The 21,999-nt window shown below is 42.9% G+C and overlaps 1 protein-coding gene across 1 annotated transcript in view; it reads left to right on the top strand.

The window, feature by feature from the left end:
• Positions 1-21,772, top strand: part of hcn2b (hyperpolarization activated cyclic nucleotide-gated potassium channel 2b) — a gene marked incomplete at both ends in the record, with an annotated part of 39,956 nt that extends 18,184 nt beyond the window's left edge. The window contains 4 exons of the mRNA XM_079220673.1: positions 10,150-10,296; positions 11,681-11,921; positions 16,210-16,374; positions 20,802-21,772. Of these exons, the coding sequence (XP_079076799.1) occupies positions 10,150-10,296; positions 11,681-11,921; positions 16,210-16,374; positions 20,802-21,772 (1,524 nt within the window). The remainder of the gene's footprint in view (positions 1-10,149; positions 10,297-11,680; positions 11,922-16,209; positions 16,375-20,801) is intronic.
• Positions 21,773-21,999: the final 227 nt, after the last annotated feature.

Below are 21,999 nucleotides of genomic sequence, written 5' to 3'. Positions count from 1 at the left end.
ACATCGTAGCGTAACATCGTAGCGTAACATCGTAGCGTAACATCGTAGCGCAGCATCGTAGAGCAGCATCGTAGCATAACATCGTAGCGTAACATCGTAGCGTAACATCGTAGCGTAACATCGTAGCGTAACATCGTAGAGTAGCACTGTAGCGTAACATCGTATCATAACATCGTAGCATAACATTGTAGCATAACATTGCAGCATAACATTGCAGCATAACATCGTAGCGTAGCATCGTAGAGTAGCATCGTAGCGTAGCATCGTAGCGTAACATCGTAGCGTAACATCGTAGAGCAGCATCGTAGCGTAACATCGTAGTGTAACATCGCAGCATAGCATCGTAGCGTAACATCGTAGTGTAGCACCGTAGCATAACATCGTAGCGTAGCACTGTAGAGTAGCATCGTAGCGTAACATTGTAGAGTAGCATCGTAGCGTAACATTGTAGCGTAGCATCGTAGCATAACATCGTAGGGTAACATCGTAGCGTAGCATCGTAGCGTAGCATTGTAGAGTAGCATCGTATTCGGATTTGGAGCTAGTCATGTTTAAAATGTATAATTGTGATACCTCTGTGAGTTTGGATTGAGACGTTACATTTCTACGTTAAAAACATGACATTAGGGAGTGCAGTTAGTGACAGTGTGGGCTCCATGGTAACGAAGCTCTGACAGCTTGATGGAGTACCAAAACTGTCCACTGATCCTGAACCTTGAGATCACAATTATCTTTGTTTTTAAAAACAGGTTTTTTTGTAATTTAGATCCTACTTTATTCTCACATGTTGTATGGGATGTTATCCTGAGACCCTCCGACAGTGATTGTGCCTTTTCAGTCAGCGGCCTCACATCTGTAGACGGCCGTGCCCGAAGAACCCAGCCTCCCTACTTCAGTGCCATCTTTTCAGATCCACTTCTCAAAATACACTCTCAGAGACGTCGGTTATGTAATTGTCTTTTGATCTTGCAAACTCTTTTAACCTTGTGTTATTTCCCAATGCATTATTTATTCTTATTTCATTTTCTAAAGTTTCTTTTGATCATGTTTTCTATTTTTATATCTTCATTGTGTTTCATTCTTCATTAGTTTGTTTATTAGTATTTGCCTTTATGGTTTTGCTGTAATTATTATTATCTCATCTCCTTATTATCTTAGCAAATAAGGTTATATCATTGGTTGTGTCTGGCTGTTAATTAGTGGGCACATCCCCAAAAACTGAATATGCCCAATAGTTTTTCTACACAATGGCCCCGCCTTTTCTTGGCTCAAAGAAAGTTTTACAAATATAAAACCTCCGGGGATCAAAACTTCATAATTTACCTTATTTGCAGTCCTTTTGGAAAACGTATTGGGTCAAAGGGGGATTATTTGCTGAGCAAAATTGGAAGCAAGTCTGAGTGGTGGCGCCGTATCCTATCGCTAAATCACCACATTTGATACATAACTTAGTTGGATGAACCTGAAAAAAAGGTTGCTGTACAAGAAAATAGTAATTGGTTTCCAGTTGGTCTATTTGACATTAATGCCATAAGCCTAAAGGACGTCCCCCTGCAGCGAGCTCGCAGACTCAAAAAAGAAGAATTGAGAGAAATGAGCCGCAGAGTCTTAGCAGGAGTCTCTGCTTTGTGTTAGTTGCATGTCGCTGTACTCTGTCAGTGGCGTGACGTCTGCAGCAATCAGTTCCTGCCATCAGGCTCATGTTCCTCTTCCTCCATGATGCACTGCATTGAACTAATGAACAGAGTGGCAGCTCCCTGCCAGGCTGGACCAGACATCCAACATGCGGCCCCTCTCCAGTCCCCCATGACTTGTTAGTTCATCATTAACCAATGAACTTCCCCATGCTGCACTGCAGATAACAGACTGGAGACGGAGCTATGGGTAGAAACTCTGATTCTTTGTCTAAGATAAAGTAAATGCGAGCAACTGCATGGCCTTTTATTGACATGGCAGAGTAAACAGAGATGGGACAGAAATGTCGTAATAGCTCCGGCACTAAGCTTCGTCTCCCGTCTGCATGAACGGAGCTCGCTGACCAAAGAGAGATGTGGATTTGAACCGTTTACCGCGGGATCAAGAGTTAGACAAAAGCATGCTGGTATTTTGTTCTGCTTTATCAGTATGGACACATGTTGTTTGGTTAGCTGGGTGTTTGGAAGAGGCTGTAAAGCAGTGATTCTGACTGTCAACTTGTTTATCATACAGTTGAATTGTCCACTGTTTATTACAACTCTGAATGAAGCTGCACTTTTCAACCATTTATCCAGTGTTTTTAGTCAATTCAACTATTTATTCATTACTTTTAGCGAATCATTTCAGCTATTTTTCCAATATGCTTTTAGCTAATCATTTCAGTTATGCATTCATTACTTAATTAGCCTGTTTATTCATTACTTTTAGCTAGTGAGTTCTCATCCATTATTTCCGCTATTTAAACCTTTGTTGCATTGCTTTTTGGTATTTCACCTGTTGGTCCATTAGTCATATGAACAGTTTGCCTATTACCTTTAGTTAAATGTTCTCTCTCAGCTAATTGTTTACACCATATATCTTTATTTTAACCAAACTTTTAGCTAACCATCTCTGCTAGCTTGCGAACTAGTGCATGAACACTCTTCATATGAAGTTGTTACACCTGATTCAGGCTGATGAGAGACACGCAGCAGTCAATGTTTTCTCTCTCAGCTAACATTTTACACCATATAGCATTATTTTAACAAGACTTCTAGGTAACCATCTCTGCTATCTTGCAAACTAGTTTTCATGCACTCTTCATATGAAGTTGTTACACCTGACTCAGGCTGATGAGAGACACGTAGCAGTCAATGTATTGTAGCTGCTAGTCTTTGAAGGATTATTGTGTGCAAGGTTGTTTTTTTCCACCTAAATGCAAATATGCATGTTTGTATTTTAATTTAAATGTTTTCATAAACTGCAAAAGTACCCCTGGCCACAGTGGCTGACGTGTGAAGTCGTAGATCTGTCCCCCCTCACGAGAGAAGACATGAGGCAGTGGCAGCAGCTTAGCGTTCCCTTGTCCCCCTCCTTCCCGTTGAGGTGCCTGGTGTCCTCATCCCGTGTTTCTCCTCCCGTCTCCAGCACTCCCCTGCTTCATATGTCCATTCGCCCTTGACTGTTGGGCAATACACCATCTGCCAGCGGACACTGCACATGGACGGAGGGCATTAGCCATTATGTAACTCTACTCCCGCTCCTCCTCCCCTATCATTTCTTCCCCATCATGAGCAAGCGTGCCCGAATATTGGTGAGTGGAGAGAGGTGTGACCCCCGAAGCCCCCGGTGATGAGCACTGATCCACTGGGTCTTGACACATTTAGACGGTGACTTGAACTTGCTCACTTTGTAACCCGGCCACCGAGGCCTGAACTTTACTGCCTGCGTCTCTTACACTTAAAAAATATCAGATTTTATTTAATGTGTGCTTTTTCTGGAGCTTTCAACAACATCTCATAGTTGTCAGGGAGTTGGACACGGTTGAAAGCTCCAGAAATAGCGTGTAAGTGGACCTTGAAAGGGTAATTTTTTTTTGTAAGGCACTATCTCCAGGGTCAAGTGTGTAATTTCATGCTCAACCTCACCTGCAATTTTAAGATTTTAAGAATTATGAAAATATATTTACTTTATAATTTGGTCATTGTTTGTATAAATAAAAAGAATCCAGGTGAAAATTGGTCTATTTTATCCAAAATGTAACCATTTACTAAATGAACATCATGCTGTATTGTAAAATACTTGAAACTACAGATTGAGACCATAAACTCATGTTAACAATGTTTACTGAGGTAATTAATCTCATAGAGTTCTTTTAGCAACCAGAAGAGTCGCCCCCTAATGGCCATTAGGAAGAATGCAATTCTAAGGTGCTTCAGCATTGCCTTCACTTTTCAGAACCAGAGGTTGCCACCTTGTGATGTAAATCATTTCTGCAATATTTAATATACAGTATGAAAAAACTAAACTATTTTGTGGCATAAACCTCCATGTCGCTGTCAACACACATTCGTAATGTAGTGAGTATATGCATGCATAGTTGTGTGAGCCTAAAAGTGTGTGTGCATTTGTCTCTGTCTCCGCTCTTCAGGCTGTGAGCTAAAGGATACTACTGAAGTCAACCAGGGTTTTATGTACACACACACACACACACACACACACACACACATACGCACACACACACACACACACACACACACACACGCACACAGATTTAGGACGTGTCACATCCCGAGCCTTGACGCTCAGTGACATGGCCCATTAACGGGAGGGCCAATTCAATTCCTCCCTTCCCTCTTGTGGCAGCTTACAGTGACAGCCATGCATCACGCTCGCAACCCACCAACGAGGGGCTTTATGTCCCATAAAAAGCCTCCGCGTTGCCCCCCCAGCTAAGTCGGCAGACCGGGAGGAACAGATTGGATTTCAGAAGTGTAATGCATTTGTTAGTTTTGTACTAGTAGCCGACTGCAGACGGCTCTAAGTCCAGTCTTATTTGTATCCCCGGCCACAAAGTTTGATTAAAAAATATATATACAATGGACACTGCATTATTAATGTAATATAGGAGGATAATATCTGTGACATTGGGTTGAAAATGAGTGGAATGCGGAAAATAGTTGAGGTTCTGAAAACTTGCCATCTTGGAGGGTAAATATTAATTGTCTGGCGACAAACACAGGGATTTGTTCATATCCCTCATTGTCCCCCTTTGGAACATGACCATGTGGTGGATTTCCAAAATATATTTTCTTGATATTTCCAACTCAAGAGAAATTGTTCGATAATATAGAGCTTAACTGAAAGGGTTACTCAAAATTGTGTCGGATGAGACACCCCAGTCTAAAAAAAACATAGTTTTTCATCCACTGATCAACAGCAAAGATCCAAAACACACATTTAGGCATCTGTTTTACGACTTTGTCTATTAGCTGTATAGATTTCTCCTAAATTCCCCCAAATTATCATTTTATTTTTACCTCTTTTGCATATTTAAACATAACATTTTAGTAAAAGTGTTATACAAAAAACAAATGAGCAGATTTACTCTAATAATCTAATGCTGGGAGAATTAGAAAGTCAGATACTTTTAATAAAGAAGTGGGGGAGCGAGAGAGAAAAAGAGAGGGAGAGAGAAGTCATTTCAGTTTCGACTGCCACACTGAATCCAGAGGCAGGAAACCCTTAATAGGAGTTTCCCATGTTGGATTGAATGAGCTGGAAACTCGACTGCATCTTTATTGTTACTGGCACACGGCGAATTGGGAGGATTTTGTTTCATTGGGTTAGATAGGAAAGATTTTTGGGGTATCCCCTTTTATGTCCTCCTTAACAATTTGATGAGAAAATTCAGATTGTTTGTCGGGATTACGTGTTTACATTCCAGATGTGTTAGAAATCTGCAAAGATGGCTGATGTTTACAACCTCAGGTTGTCATTTAGTGATGCTGAGGCTCTTAATTAATGAACACACGGCGCGAGGCAATTAATCAAGACCGAACGAGATTGAGATTAAAATTGGTTTACATAAGAAGGAAAAGGATGCAGTTAATTGTTTTTGCTGATGTAATTTGTATAATGTGGTTTATTTAAGTAAGTGATCCACCTGGATTTTCATTTAGTAGTGTGTTGGCCATGCTGTGCTGTATGCGTGTGGTTGTAGTATTTATTTGTGTAGTATATACATCACACTGGGTCAGTCATTGGGGGAAAGTGCCTGAAAGAGACTTTTCTAACACAGCAGATGGATTTTCAGGATATCACAAGATCATGCGAAAATCCAAATCCAATTTTAGTCGTGCGTTTGTTGGTTCATCCAATCACCTTCCTAGAATTCCTTTTGAAAGCGCCTGGTCTTTTCCAAACAGTTTCCATTGACGGGCTTTTCAAATGGTTCTGAGTAATAAAAAATGTCGCTCTCTTCCACCGGCGTTGACATTCTTACATAACCCCAAGTTTTCTCTTCTGTAAATAAATGACTCTACTTTGTATTATGGAGAGAAAATCCTATGGATCCTATCCTATATCCTGTATGGACAAACACATTTAATGATGTTTTACCGTGACAACCAGTACGTTCTGTATAAAGGATATTATGATTTGCCGTGCGACCAGGGTCAAGCCTTCATTTTCTCCTCTAACCCATATGTCACCGTGCAGCTTAAAACGATGTCATTTCACATCCCATCCCGTGCTTGTGTCATTGACCGTTACGACCAAGGTCATCGTCAGCGCCCCCGCTGGGCCTCCTCATAAAGTGTGATTGTCTGGTCAACACACACAGGCCGGATCACATTAGCACTCTGGAGGATTAAAGTAGTGGATCTCTTATGTACACACGGACAGCGGAAGATCTCTACTGGGCTGTTTACTCACCTCGGTTAATACTTACGTCTTTTTGAAGGTTTATTTTGTCCAACCAGCACTGAGATACACATGAGTGACGAATTAAAAGAAAAACTGAATTTAGTGTCTTTGTTCAGTGTTGAGCAACACAGGCCTCCTGATTGTGGACACTTAGAAATAATGTGCCAACAAGAACCATATAGGGTTACTCAGCTAGTCTCAGTCGGAGAACCATTTTTGGTTCCAGTTAGAACCTTTAATACCTTTCAAATGGTTCTACCTAGAACTCAACATGAAGGTTCATACCTAAACCCATCTGAAAGGTTCTACCAGAACACTCTATGGGAGGTTCTACAGAGAACACTATAAGAGGTTCTAAAGAGATCCTTTTTAATGTTGTAAGGGTTCCATCGTGAACCCTTCTGAAGCTGCTTACACAAACCCATCCAGAAAGTTCCATTTTATATTCAAACGGTTTCATCTAGAGCCCACTAAGAGGTTTCAAAAAGGAACTTGTTTGTATTCCAATGGTTTCATAAATAACCCACCCAGGGGTTCTACTGAGAACCCTTTTATATTCCAATGGTTTCATCTAGAACCCACCCAAAGGTTCTACCAAGAACTCTTTTATATTCCAATGGTTTCCTCTAGAACCAACCCAAGGGTTCTACCAAGAACTCTTTTATATTCCAATGGTTTCCTCTAGAACCCACCCAAGGGTTCTACCAAGAACTCTTTCATATTCCAAGGGCTTAATCAAGAACCCACCCAGAGGTTCTACCGAGAACTCTTTTATATTCCAATGGTTTCATTTAGAACCCACCCAGGGGTTCTACTTAGAAGCCTTTATATTCCAAATGTTTCATCTAACCTACCCAGGAGTTCTACTGAGAAGCCTTTTATATTCCAATGGTTTCCTCTAGAACCCACCCAAGGGTTCTGCCAAGAGCTCTTTTATATTCCAAGGGCTTAATCAAGAACCCACCCAGGGTTTCTACCGAGAACTCTTTTATATTCCAATGGTTTCATTTAGAACCCACCCAGGGGTTCTACCGAGAACCCTTTTATATTCCAAGGGTTTGATCTAGAACCCACCCTGTGGTTCTCATGATGTGGTGCAACCCACAACAATCCTGGTTCACAATCACAGTTACTGGGTGTTTGGGCTGAGAGGATCTCGTAACACCCGCGCTGTCAACTTTCCTTGAATAACCTCCAAAAAGTGTTCTTTGGATAAAAAGTGTTCTTAATTGAACCCTTGGTCTTACAAAGAACTCTTGAAAAAGGAAGGTTCTCCAGAAGCAAATGGTTCTGGGTAGACGCTCACCCCTTCAGGTAGAACCCTTTTGGAACCCTTATTTCTAAGGGTGTGTCCAAGTCTCTGTAAATGGGATGTAAACACTTCCCTTTTCATCCATTTTGCCCACTAAAGCATATAATTCATGTCATTACTCGTCAGATTGTGTTCCGTCTGGAGGCGTCTGTTTGTTCCTCCACTGATTCATTCCTTTCTTTTCTTTTCATTTCTCACCCATGTACAATGTCAACGGAGCGTGTTTTTGAAAATCTCCATATTTTCAGCAGTCTTTTTTAGCCTTTTCGGAGTTTTTCTCATAATTGAAAGCAAAGTTTTTTTTTGTGATATTCCGTCTTTTTTTCTTTCCTCTTATTTTTCAGCTGAGGTTAAAACAATGAAAATTGACAGCCACGACAACAATAACTTCAAAAAGGTGGAAGAAAAACAAATTATGACTGCTGATTAATGTAGAAGCCGCAAATCCACAGGTGAGCTGTAAACAACGACGGCTTTGCTTGACAGGGTGCAATCAATTTATTTTTCACTGGCAGTAAGTGCTGCTGAGAAATACTTATCTAAGCAACATATTTGAGCTGTAATGAAGATTTTGAGCTGCGTCATGTTGTTTATTCTGGTGTGGAGGTTCTTCCTTGACCCGCTGCTTGAAACCTCATATTCATCCAATTGATAGTTTATCCCTCAGAGGGATGACTCAAACTACTTAACACAAAGGGAGAGAGACAGAGAGAGAGAAATCTTATATAACATTGTAACTCCAACAACACAGTATTGATCACTGTTTAAAACATATTTGGGTCCATAAACAGCGGATGCATTCATAATTCTCCTGTTTGTATGTTTTTTTTGTCATCCAGTGAATGTTGGCATCATGTTTTTGGGTTGTCCGTTCATGTCAATACGATATCTCGCCGACACATGGAGGGAATTTCTTCAAATTGAGGCAAAGGAGGCACTGACTAGATTCTGCTGGTACAAGATCAGAAGTCACTGTGACCTAATGTCCCCATTTTGTGAATGCAATATTTCAATCCTGTAAGGAATTTGCTTAAACGTCAAATTGGACTAAAGGAGGAACTGATTAAATTTTGGTGGTCAAAGGTCAAGGTCTCTGTGACTTCATGTGAATGCGATATCTCAGGAACGTCGTGAGGGAATTCATGTGCTAATTATGAGAATTTCACATAAATATCCAATATGAGAACATGATGAAGTGATGACATTGTGGACACAATTGCAACTTGTCTGGGTTGCGGAAGGCTTATAACCTTGAGGCTGTAATTATATATATTTGTGTGTGTATCTTTCTGGGGCGCATTAGCTGCTCATATAACAGGAAGTAAACCGCTCTGTACTCGTTTCAAGCGTCATCTTGTGGCAATGTTCACCCTCAGGATGCTTTTGTGTGTGCGTGTGTGTGTAGCTTCAGGGTGTGTGTTGTGTTTACAGGAAGGTGATGATGTGTGAAACCAACAATGTGTGCCATCTTCCTGATATGAATAAAACAAACCGCAAAAGCCATTCCATTTGTGTCCAGTGAATGGGAAAAGCAGGAGATTCATTTCTCAATGCACACAGTGCCATCGTGCACTTCCACCTCCCAGCAGAAGCTATACAGCAGATCCAGAGCCTGCTATTTTCAAAGGGAACCCAGGCATGAAATGCGTTACTGAGCGTCGTAAAGGGTCGAGAGAAATGGACGTTCGGTCTGCATTCGATGCCGATAAACATAACGCTGGCGAATATGTGATGGTGTGAATCACTCGGGTGAGCAAACACAATCTGCGGCAGCCCAGCGCTGTTTTTTTTCTCGCCACATAGTTACATATTTATCAATTCTAACATAAACAACAAACATCTTCCTTTCTCAGAATAGTAACCCGAGTACACAGATGACCCACTCGTTCCAGTTAATTATTTACCTTTTTTTTTTCTTCTCTTAACTTCACAGGTCATGGAAGAGTTGTTTCATAATTTTACTTGTGAAAAGACAGAACAGTAATGCATATATTTCACCTTTGGAAAGCTTGATTGTATTATTATCTGTCCCTTCGAAATGAAGCATTTAGCGAGAAAGAGACTTGCTGTGGTTAAAACGTACAGTAGCAGCGTCTTTCTTCTCTAAACACAGTCGAGCGTGATGAATCCTCACGGGCTTAACAAAGCTGTCATGTTTCCTTAACAGCTTCATCCCCATCTTCCTCCCATAGCTATGAGGTATAAATGGGTCACGGGATCTTCATGTTTGGAGAGCTGTACATCTCAATAGCTGTTCACACAGACGCTACAACTGAGAGGAAAGTATTGTGTAGTATAAATGAGAAAACAATGGCTTCCCCTCAGCCGCTGGTCAGATAAACTTCTCAAACCTCTTCCCGTCACGATTAACGAAAGAGTTGCTGAATTCTGATTTAATCAATTCATGCTTCTCGTGTCTCCTCATCTCCTCATCTCCGCCTCTCTCCTTCCTCCAGTACAAACAAGTGGAGCAGTACATGTCGTTCCACAAACTACCGGCAGACTTCCGGCAGAAGATCCACGACTACTACGAGCACCGATACCAGGGCAAGATGTTCGACGAAGAGAGCATCCTGGAGGAGCTCAATGAGCCTCTGCGAGAGGTATGAACACACACACACACACACACACACACACGCCCTTGTCTGAACAAAAAAGCCGTGATTTCCGGCCTCGTTTGTATTGACTTACTTATCAGCTGTTCTTATAGAGTAACTGCACACGTAAACATGTTTTCTAAGCTATAAATGAAATGATATAACTGTCGTGAAAACTAACTATAACTGTGCTTGTGTTTATAGTGACCGTTTTCTAACCACATTTAGAAAACCAAATCTTACAAGGCCAACTCTGAGATGGTCATCAAATAAAATAGTCGACCCCCCCCCCTTCTCGCCTCTCCGCACGACGCCTATCGTTTCTACGTTTTCCTTTTACCACTGTGTTAGAATCACAGCATGTCAAGCCTCTTTTTTTCTGAGAACTTGAAATGAAGCACATCTGCACAACACAAAACACGGTGCATCAGTGTTGACAAGACAAGAGTGCGGAGATGAAGCCTTCGGTTGTTTTAGTTTTTTTCTCATTCAGCGCCTTGCTAGCTAGCTAGCTTACGTTATGGTACCTGAAGTGCACACACAGTTTTCATGGAATAAAAGTTTTTTTTAAAAAGGGAGGAACAAATGGGTTTAAAGTACATTTCACATGGACTCTATGTTCCCACACACCTGAGAGTTGTTTTTCCTGCAGCCAGGGAACACTGTTTACTGCAAAGTCCTCTGGCTTCAAGGGCAGCTCAAGGTACGATTCAGGCAACAGAAAGCGAAGAGAAAAATAGAAGTTTGCTCAGGAAAGTGTTTTCATTATTTGATTATCTAACCCTTTTATAATACCAAACATTTAAGTTTGGTATTGAATAATACTTTCAATGGCCATTTCAGGTCAATTCCGTTTATCCAAGACAGAGCTGTGTAGACTGGCTCTATGGTGGTAAATGCAGCTGAGTCTGCAGCTTTGCCTTTGGCTCCTTTCTCTTTCAAAATGTCTATCTGGGTGAACAATGCACACATCACTTGTCCAGCCGCAGCATCATCATTTATTCAGTAAATAACTGCTTGAAGCTAGATTGGATTTGTTGAAAATATTTTTTATTATCTGATTATCTAACCATTTTATAATACCAAACATTTAAGTTTTTCTCTGAATAATACCTACAATGGCCATTTCAGGTCAATTCCGTTTATCCAAACATACAAAATGGCAAATGTTCTTTCTAAATCAATCGTTACATTTCTATTTCTAGTTTGACAAGTTGCTCTTCCTTAAATGTTAATGCAGAACAAAAATAACGTTAAATCCTATCACATATTTTACCCAACTGATTGTTCCTGTAAGTCACGTTGCGTAACTAGTGACTGCTGCGTGGACTACAGATCGAGACTCTTATCGTGACACATGACCCACTTGCTGCTTCCTGTTCAAATCTAGGAAATCGTCAACTTCAACTGCCGTAAGCTGGTGGCCACCATGCCGCTGTTTGCCAACGCTGATCCCAACTTTGTGACGGCGATGCTGACCAAACTGAGATTTGAAGTCTTCCAGCCTGCAGACTACATTATCAGAGAGGGAACCATCGGCAAGAAGATGTACTTCATCCAGCACGGCGTGGTCAGCGTCCTGACCAAAGGAAGCATCGGCATGAAGCTGATGGACGGATCCTACTTTGGAGGTACGTCCCCGTCTCCGTCAGCTCGGGAACATCAGTTACTGTTCTATTCTACTCGGTTCTATTCTACTCTTGTTCTATTCTTTTGTTCTATTCTACTCGGTTCTATTCTACTCTTGTTATATTCTTTTGTTCTATTCTACTCGGTTCTATTCTACTCTTGTTCTATTCTTTTGTTTTATTCTACTCGGTTCTATTCTACTCTTGTTATATTCTTTTGTTCTATTCTACTTTTTTGTTCTATTCTACTATTTTGTTAGATACTCTGTTCAATTGTTCTATTCTACTCTGTTCTATTGTTTTGTTCTATTCTACTGTTCTACTCTTTTGTTCTATTCTACTCTTTTGTTATATACTCTGTTCAATTGTTCTATTCTACTCTGTTCTTTTGCTCTATTCTACTGTTCTATTCTTTTGTTCTACTCTACTCCGTTCTATTATATTGTTCTATTCTACTCTGTTCTATTATTTGGTTCTATTCTACTCTGTTCTGTTCTATTATTTTGTTCTATTCTGTTCTGTTCTATTATTTGGTTCTATTCTACTCTGTTCTGTTCTGCTCTTTTGTTCTATTCTACTCCGTTCTACTTTTTTGTTCTATTCTACTCTGTTCTGTTCTATTCTATGATTTTGTTCTATTCTACTCTGTTCTGCTCTTTTGTTTTATTCTACTCTGTTCTATTCTATGATTTTGTTTTATTCTACTCTGTTCTATTCTATTCTATGATTTTGTTTTATTCTACTCTGTTCTATTCTATTCTATGATTTTGTTTTATTCTACTCTGTTCTATTCTATTCTATGATTTTGTTTTATTCTACTCTGTTCTGCTCTTTTGTTTTATTCTACTCTGTTCTATTCTATGATTTTGTTCTATTCTACTCTGTTCTGCTCTTTTGTTGTATTCTACTCTGTTCTATGATTTTGTTTTATTCTACTCTGTTCTGCTCTTTTGTTTTATTCTACTCTGTTCTATTCTATTCTATGATTTTGTTCTATTCTACTCTGTTCTATTATTTTGTTCTACTCTGCTCCATGACATGTTACCTGGACTTTTTGCTCAGTCTCTCCTCTCAGCCACTTCCCCAGTCTGCTGTTCCTCTGCTGTGTAGAAACATGCAGCGCCACACAGGCGTGCACAAAAACCCACCCACACACTTTCCTTTTTAAAGTCTCGTGGGTTCATGGTTTTGACTACATCTCTGAACACCTGGTGTCCTCTGCAGCAGGCCAGAGTTCACTGGCAGTAATGTTGATGTGCAGGCTACCCACATGGCACATGGACACGCACACATCACACATCCAATTAGTAACAGCTAATTAGCACAGCACATAGTGCAGATGACGGGGGAGAGGGCAGGGGGCATTTGTAATGTCAAGCATAGATTCTTCAGAGTCGTCTCTGCCACGGAGGAGGAAATAGCAGTGGGCTTGGATTGGAGGGACAGTTTGGTTTCACCACCGCAGTGTGCGTTTGTGGTCAAATCCCTCAATTAGTAAGTAGACGGGAGCGTCAGGCGAATATGTGACGTTGCTCCAACTTAGTTATTTTATTTCCATTCTGCAACGTCTGTTTGTACGTTTACTTTCCTCGGCTTGTGCACATTTCTCATTGGCAAACCTCCATTATTGTGTTGTTACATTTAGAAAGAGACAGAGCTGTGTAGACTGGCTCTATGGTGGTAAATGCAGCTGAGTCTGCAGCTTAGCCTTTGGCTCCTTTCTCTTTCAAAATGTCTATCTGGGTGAACAATGCACACATCACTTGTCCAGCCGCAGCATCATCATTTATTCAGTAAATAACTGCTTGAAGCTAGATTGGATTTGTTGAAAATATTGGAAACTGAGTTTTTTAACAGTTGCACAGTCACTGCTGTGATTATTAGTCTGAACTTGTTTGTGTGGTTGTGTGAACTGCCACAGCTTTAGTTATTAGTTCATTAGATTTGAGAACATTTTCAGAATCTAGATGATTTGAATAAGGGAAAAAAATGTGTTTATATGGGTCCCAGAAACAGGGGAAGGAGTTTCCCTGTGAACATATGAGGCAATAAAACGGAAAAAAGTTAAGGCAGTCATGATCCAAAATAGTGCATGGAATACTGCTAATATTCTGTATTTTTCATCATATTTGAGGTTGACAGTTGCCCTATCTGCAGGCTACAAATGATTACCCAGTGGTTTGAACAGCTTTTTGATGCAGCCCCGGAGGTTTCACTCGGATATTATTCTCTCCCGGCACATCCCACTAATGATGCGAGCATGTAAATGCTGGTGTTATGTACTGTATAAGCAGAAAGATCCCAAGTGACAATTTATAAAAAGGACGTCTGGGGCTTCCTGTGGATTCTGAGGAGAGCTTTTCCACAATTCTCACTAAACTAGAGCGTCTATAAAGCTGAAAACTTCACTTCTCAAACATGACTGGACGAAACCTATGGAAGAAAGACAACTCAGCCCATGTATCAATAGACAATAATGACATTACTACACACTGTTCTGTCTAAAAAGGAGTTCAGACAGTACATCAGCCCACAGCTTTACCTCCATTGCAGCAGTGGGCCACGAGGATCATGCAGCAGAGCGTCTATAAGCGGAGGCTATTAATCATTCATCTACAGAGCAACTATAAATCCTTAATCAGATAGGCAGAAAACATGGTCACACTCAAGGTCACACTTAAATAATCTCTGAATAAAAAGCAGATGTGTCCTGACTCATGGTCAGAGAAGGAATGTGTGTGTGTGTGTGTGTGTGTGTGTGTGTGTGTGTGTGTGTGTGTGTGTGTGTGTGTGTGTGAATGTACGGTATCTATTTTAAAGAGACAGTGGAGTGTTTAAATGCGAAGGAGGACACACGAATAGTATCTGGCAGTTGTGACCTAGATCCTTACTGTTTCTTTGCCCTAAAGCTACATTTGGTAACGATAATAAGAAATAACTTTTTGTCATATTTTACTATATCCTGATGGAGGTACATGAGACAGATAATCTGTGAACAACTCTCTGCTTCCTTTAAGTGCTCCACATGGCGTTTGCAAGATTCTACCGCGCCCAAAGGAAAACAACCAATCAGAGCCAAGGAGTCTCCAACGCAGCTGTCAATCACTCCCCGTGGAGCTCGTGAGGTTTGAGACGCCTCAGGGCTGATTGGTTGTTTTCCTTCGGGTGAGGAGAATCTTGCAAATGCCATTAGGAAAGAGCTTTCACTGATTATCTGCCTCATGTACGATATAGTGACAGTTTGAGAAAATATGACAAACATTTTTTTTATAAAAAGTTACCAACTGTAGCTTCAAAAGGCAAAACATATTGGAAGATGCACTTATCTGCTTTATCAGGATATAGTATACCATTTGCAGCTGGAGATGATTAGGAGCACGGCAGAGTGCCTCAGTGCATGTCCTCAATGGAGTCTCCTCGCATTTCGTTATTTTTCCTCTCTTTTCCCACAGAGAGTCAGAGGAGGTCGACCTTTCAGGCAGGAGGGGGGGAAAGGGCATACGGTTGTCAAGACAACAGTCGGGCCCCGGCCCATAGAAGAAGAGGAAAGCTAGAAGAGATAAAGATACTCGGGGAAGGGGAACAACTGAATGTAATGAAGCTTAGCTGCACATCTCCAAATATAGAGCAGGCTTTCCTTCACACAGCCGACTGTGCTCTGACAGGGCTGCAGGAAGAACTCCCGTCAGTGGGTCATACTGGCTGCACACAACCTCTGCGTGGATAACACACACATCACAAAGTATTTCAGAGTGCTCAACACATCTCTCCTTTTATATCAGAATCATCTTTATTTGGCCATGTGTGTTTACGCATACCGTAAAAGTCGGGTTACAAGCCGCTCCTACCTCCGGTGGGTGTCCCCGCTGTAGCAAGCTAGCAGCAGCGCTAGCAGCAGTGCTAGCTTCCGCTGCTGCTGCTGCTGCTACTGCCCACGTCCCCTCTGCTCGCATTGGGTGTCGAGCCGGGACTTGTTCCGCTACCTGGTTGTCGGGGAGCTAGCTGAGCGCTAGCAGGAGCGCTAGCTGGAGCGCTAGCTGGAGCGCTAGCTGGCTACAGCGGGGAGCTGATCGAAGGTAGTAGCGGCTTGTAAGCCGACTTTTACGGTACATGGAATTTGCCTCCGGTTTTATGTAGCTCTCATTATTAAATATAAAAAAGACATTCAAGATATGGTACTGTTCTTTTCTCGGTCACCCCGTCTGACACCCATGAATGTGTGTGTGTGTGTGTGTGTGTGTGTGTGTGTGATCTGACCGTCTCTCCTCCGCTGTCTCTTTCCCCTCACCAGAGATCTGCCTGCTGACCCGTGGCAGACGGACGGCCAGCGTGCGAGCGGACACGTACTGCCGCCTGTACTCGCTCTCCGTGGACAATTTCAACGAGGTGCTGGAGGAGTATCCCATGATGAGGAGGGCCTTTGAGACGGTGGCCATTGACAGATTGGACAGGATAGGTAAGACCGCCATCTGGTCTGTTATGCTGCACCGGGAGAGGCAACTTTAGGCTATATTGTTTGACAGTTAATTACCATAAAGCATGATCGTGTTGTTTGTTGCTATCCCAAATATTTTGTTTGGTTCATTTGGGCAGAAGTGAACAGGGCTTTTCAAACTCAAATATCCTTTTACCACCAAAATTAGAGCATATACACATTTTTTATAATTTTTTTTATGGGAAAAACAGCCCCAAAAAAAGCAATAGACTCATTATTTCCCATTGCTAGGAGACAAGTAACCCTTCTGTTTCACGTTTGGCGTAACAAACACACTTGAAAACAGATTTAGCGTTCAGTGAAATACTTTTATTTAGTTTCTGTCATGTTTCGTCGATCAGCGAGGTGAAATGACTGATGTCTGACTGGAGTCTGGTGGCTTTAAGGAGAGCATATTAACTGTATGTTTTTATTTTACGCTAATAAATCATAATAATTGTCCAAATCATCTTTACATCCAGACCTAATACATGGGGGATTTAGTCACAGATAATTGGGGTTACGACTCACTGATAAAAGCCGCAGGTATACGGGGTCTCGTCTTCATAAGCAAATGAGTCATTCATAAAATGGATTGAAGCGTAAGGAAAACGTTTTCATTCATTCAACTCAACGTCTCTGTCAAAACTCTGCGCTATCTGACAGCTGTGATCCTCTGAATGAGGACGACGTGGTGAAGATTATTCACGGCTGTGAATCATTTCATTATCTAGTTTCTTGAGTGTAAATCCGTCGCTTCCACTGGATATATTTGCCATTTTGAAAACAGTTATTAAATTAGTGTGACACTTATTAATATCGTGGTAAAAATCACTGAGCAGTGGGAGTGGTTTTGTACCTCTCTCTCTCTAGATTCATTTACTAATTCGGTTTAATTTGCACACAAACATGCACAGACCTTGTTTAGTCTTAGCCAAGCCTTGGGATCCCTTTGTTAAAGAATAACAAACATGTTGTTCTTCTTCACCGTGCAAACAACTTTCCCCTCCCATGATGCCCCCCCGAGGTCAGCGGTGCTGCCGATGTTGCGTCGCCTGTCACATGAACCCACTTCACATGTTTTACAAAAAGCCCTGCATCTGCCACCTGCCAGCTGTTGCCATAGCAGCCAGATTCCACACATGAGCAGCATTCAGTCAGCAGGCTCACATATTTGGGGAGGCGAACATGTCTGCTTCAGGACCAAACCACCGACCAAATATTCTCCCTGGGAATATGATAATGTGTTCCTTTGTTGGTCAACAGTGTTGAAAACAGACATCTGGATCCTTCACACTATCAGAACCCATATTAAGAATATTAAATGTGAAATACAGACTTGCAGATAATGACAAAAGCTGTGTTGCGATCAAGTGTAAAGAGAGACTGTTGGATGCATCTCCGTAAAATCCTCATTTTAAAAGAGAGTACAATCCAATGCTTCAAAAACATCAATGACATCTTTTGGTTCCATCACATATAAGATTTCTTTTGTTGAGCATCTGTGACCAGGAGTGTTTATTTAGGATCAGTTCAGCCTGACAGACTATAATGACTTGTGTTTTATTAAAGGAGCCAGTCTCCCTTTTCCATTGTGTTCATACCCTTAATGCATCACATTGTAAACACAGCGTGACTTAACAGCAGACCCAGATTCCAGGGGGTGGTGGTGTTACTGTATAATGAATAGCTGCTCTGGAATGAGCCCCAACTAACTCGGGTAAATGGTGGACATTGGCAGGGAAAGATATGTTTAGTAAGATGAACATAAGATTGGACAAAGCTACACAGCTGCTCTATAAGAGCGACGCTATTGGCCGTAGAACCGTATACGCTTTGATTGAAGTTCACCAAATTCAAACCAATAAAAAGACACAATCCATGAATAAACTCTGCAGCTCCCCGAGGGCCAAGCTAAGTTCCCATGTCTTGCTTCAAAACATTACAACGGTGCATTTTCTTTTACTGTTTCGTAGTTGTCCCAGGCAAAATATCTTCTGTATGAATAGAAATATATTCATAGTACATGTCTGCACTCAGGTGGGCCCATTCCTGTATGCCCGTGCTGGTGTACTGCTCCCTCAAAATTGTAATTGTAATTTTAACACTGGAATCTAGCATTAATGTAATGCGAGTAAATATATTGAACATTGAATGACAACAGTCTTTCCATTAAGATGTCTAGATGATCCAAATGTTATTCCTTAATTTACAACATAGATTTCAAAAGTGGCAATAAGAAAAAACTTAGTGTTAAAGCGCTTTGACTGGTCGGAAGACTAGAAAGGCCTTGAAACCCAGACGCTCAGACCACCTGTGTGCCTCCCTCTCCATCAGGTGGTTGCTTGCCCTGTTCCCTTGTCAGCTTGTCAAGTGCCATCAGCGAGTTATTGTGCTTGGATGCCGCTTATAGCATCTTTTTGCCATCCAAGACCGCCCCAAGATGGACCCAAGACTGGGTTGGTGCCACCCCTGTACCTGTTTCTCGCTTGCTCAGGACGAAGTGTACCAAAACCCCCGCCGTAGACCTGAAGGTGCTCCTTGAGGAAGATCTCTCTCCGCCCTATAGCCGGGCTTTTCTTCTGCTTCCTCGCTCTAAACCCTGAGTGGGGACATCACGTCGTCAGCGAGCCTCATCTGTGTGTGCTCGGTCCGCAGATGGAGCCCGTGCAGCATGTCAGGAGGGCGCTGGACTCGCCACAGTCTGGATCCGCCTCCTCCGGTCCTTCTCCTTCTGGCCGGGCGTCGGACCGTGTGCGAGGGGGACGAGTTCATCGCCCTCCTCTGTGACCTCTTGGCCACGTGGCTATCACTCAGGCTGTTGTGCTGACTAACCACCCAGCTCTCTTGACAGTCACGCTGAAGAGCTATATGCACTTCTCAAGTTGCCCACAGGCACACACACACTTCTACATGTCCATGTCCTTCTACTTTGTCCTCATGGTACAGCAGACGGCGGGTCATCCGCCACGATGGCCAGCAAGCGGCTGAAATCTAGTCTTTGATCCCAGCAGCGTTTGTTGAGACTAGCCTTCAGCATCATCCTGGCTGCTGCGGGATATTCCATATTTCCATTTAGTGCCAATCCCATCCGAAAAATCCAGTGAAAAGAATTTAACGAAAGTGGTTGTTGCCAAACCCAAAAAAACATCCGTCAAGGAAAAACTCTTTTCTTCTCCTACGTCGTCATCTGAACCTCAGCCGGGGTTCCGATGTGGAGAGATTGATATGCATCAAACACTGAGGGGCAAATCTGATTCAACTGATTTAAGGACGCGGCTGACATATTGAGGGCGTGTTTGCCTCAACTTGCCGTTATTTAACTCCTCATCGCGTCAAAGAAATTGATTCACTGGTGAGACGGACTCATTTCCCAAATAGGCTCCTTCTCTCTTTTCATCAAGAGGAGATGTGTCTCTGTTTACTTCCCCCCATCACCCTCGCTGGTCATTACTTCAGCGAGGGAGAACTTGTCAATTTAACTCTCAGCAGGTTTCAGACGCAGCAGTCTCTAGCACACATCTTCCTTACCTGACAGCGTTGAGAACACCCGGGGGTTTCAACCTCGCCGCTTTGTGACGCACACTCGGTTTTCTTTCTGCGCCACAGCCTGTGATGAACCATGTGAGAGTAGACGGGATGTTTCTCGCTCACACTTCCCTGCTGTGACGTCTCTATCTGCCATCACTCCGCCCGGCTATACAGCGGGAACATGCTTTTTCCAGACTAAGTGGAATTCTGCAATTCAGTCATCGGTCGATATTTAGCGGCATCCTGGCTAATTTTCAATCCAATCCCATTTCATTTGTGTTGCCCAACATGACAAATTTGCCTCACAGTCTGTACAACTAACATCCTCCTCTGTCCTTGGACCCTCGCATCGGATTTGGAAAAACTCACCAGATGAACCCTTTGACGGGAAAAAACATGTAAGGCACCTCAGGGTGAGCAACTGAGGAGGGATCCCTCTTTCAGGATGGGCAGACTTGGGAGAAAACTTCCTCCACCAGTACATCCATAGACATAGAGGCATAAATAAACAAATGCTTCGGCAACAGACTCTCTCGCACTGTCAGTACTGAGGTAACTCTGCAAAAACTCTGGCTTGCAGAAACACTTTCCCCATATCCTCACATCTGGAAATCAGTGCAACATATAAGGCTCTGTATTTCTCTCTATAAATGTGTGTGTGTGTTTGTCAGTGACGGATTTTGTGTCTGGAGAAAATGTCAGATAGTTCCATATATAGGCTACACTATCCACCGTAGCCAGGAATAGAATAAAGGATGACGGTAAACAGTGTCTGTTATTTCTGTGTCTCGTAATAAAAGAAGGTAGGCTTATTCTAGGAGAGCAAACTTTGCTTGTAAAACTTTGGCTGTTTTCCTTTTGTCTCCTTTTCATTGCAGGCAAGAAGAACTCAATCCTGACGCACAAGGTTCAGCATGATCTGAACTCGGGGGTTTTCAACAACCACGAGAACGAGATGATCCGGGAGATCGTCAAATACGACCGGGAGATGGTTCAGCAGGTCGATGTGCCGCGACCGCGCGCCATGTCCATGACGCCTCCTCTCGGGGGGATCTTTCATTCTCCAGCCTCCTCCGCCCATCCCCAGAATTCGGCAATTGGCACTCTGCAGCAGGCCGTAGCCATGAACTTTTGTACCCCCTTGCAAGGGAACTCGATGGTGGCGGGGAACCTGCAGTCCCCCAGGATGGTGAGGAGGTTCCAGGTGTTGGAGAGTGTGACCGGCAGCCCCGTCTCAGCCTCTCCGCTGCAGTCTCAGCTCCTTGCATCTGGTGCCTTCGCTCCCGTCTTTTCCAGCCCTCCTTTCCAGAGTCCGCTGGCACTCGGAGGACGGTCATTCCAGTACGGATCCGGTGCCCTGGCTGGTTTCACCTCAGGCTCCCAGCTTTCTCTCGGCCAGCAGCACATGGCCAGCCCCGCACACTGGCCCAGCGCACATAAGAGTACTCACTCCTTGCAAATGGGCAGTTTAAACCAAGACGCCCGGGCACTGTCAGCCTCTCAGCCCTCACTGCCTCACGAAGGGGCGCAACCAGGCGCCCCTAGTCCCCCCCAGTCTACACGAGTCTCCTCCTCTTCCATTGGACCCCCTCAGACCCCATCAGTTCACACAGGCTCCCGGAGCGCTTTACCCCATAGGGTGGTACTGCCCCATCAGATGTCTGTGGGGGCCTTCCCTGCTGCGGCCCCGCCTGGTTCTGTGCAGGGTTTTGGGGCTGGTGCAGGGCTGGCAGTAGGGGGTGCAGGAACAGGTCTGGGGGACTCGGGACTACCCAAGAAAGACTCTATCGTGAGCCTACCTGACACAGACCACATTAAAATCAGATCCAGGCTATCCTCAAACTTGTGATCTTAATTAAACTCTTGTGGGGGAGTGACTCAATGAGGGGCTCGACTGCAGGGACACGGGGGAGGGGATCGGTTATTTCTCCTCCAGCTCCTCTCCTCTCCGGTTTGACTATCCGAATGTATGAACGTTGAGTGAGCGACTGCAGGGAGAAACTGTTCCAACACAACGGCTGTGTGGTGACTTTTGAAACTGCAGCATTGCGATGTTTCTACTCACAGAAATAGTAG

Source organism: Taurulus bubalis (assembly GCF_910589615.1).
Source record: "Taurulus bubalis genome assembly, chromosome: 7".
NCBI lineage: Eukaryota > Metazoa > Chordata > Actinopteri > Perciformes > Cottidae > Taurulus > Taurulus bubalis.
The sequence above is the reverse complement of the archived record's forward strand: the minus strand, read 5'-3'. Positions and strand labels throughout refer to the sequence as shown.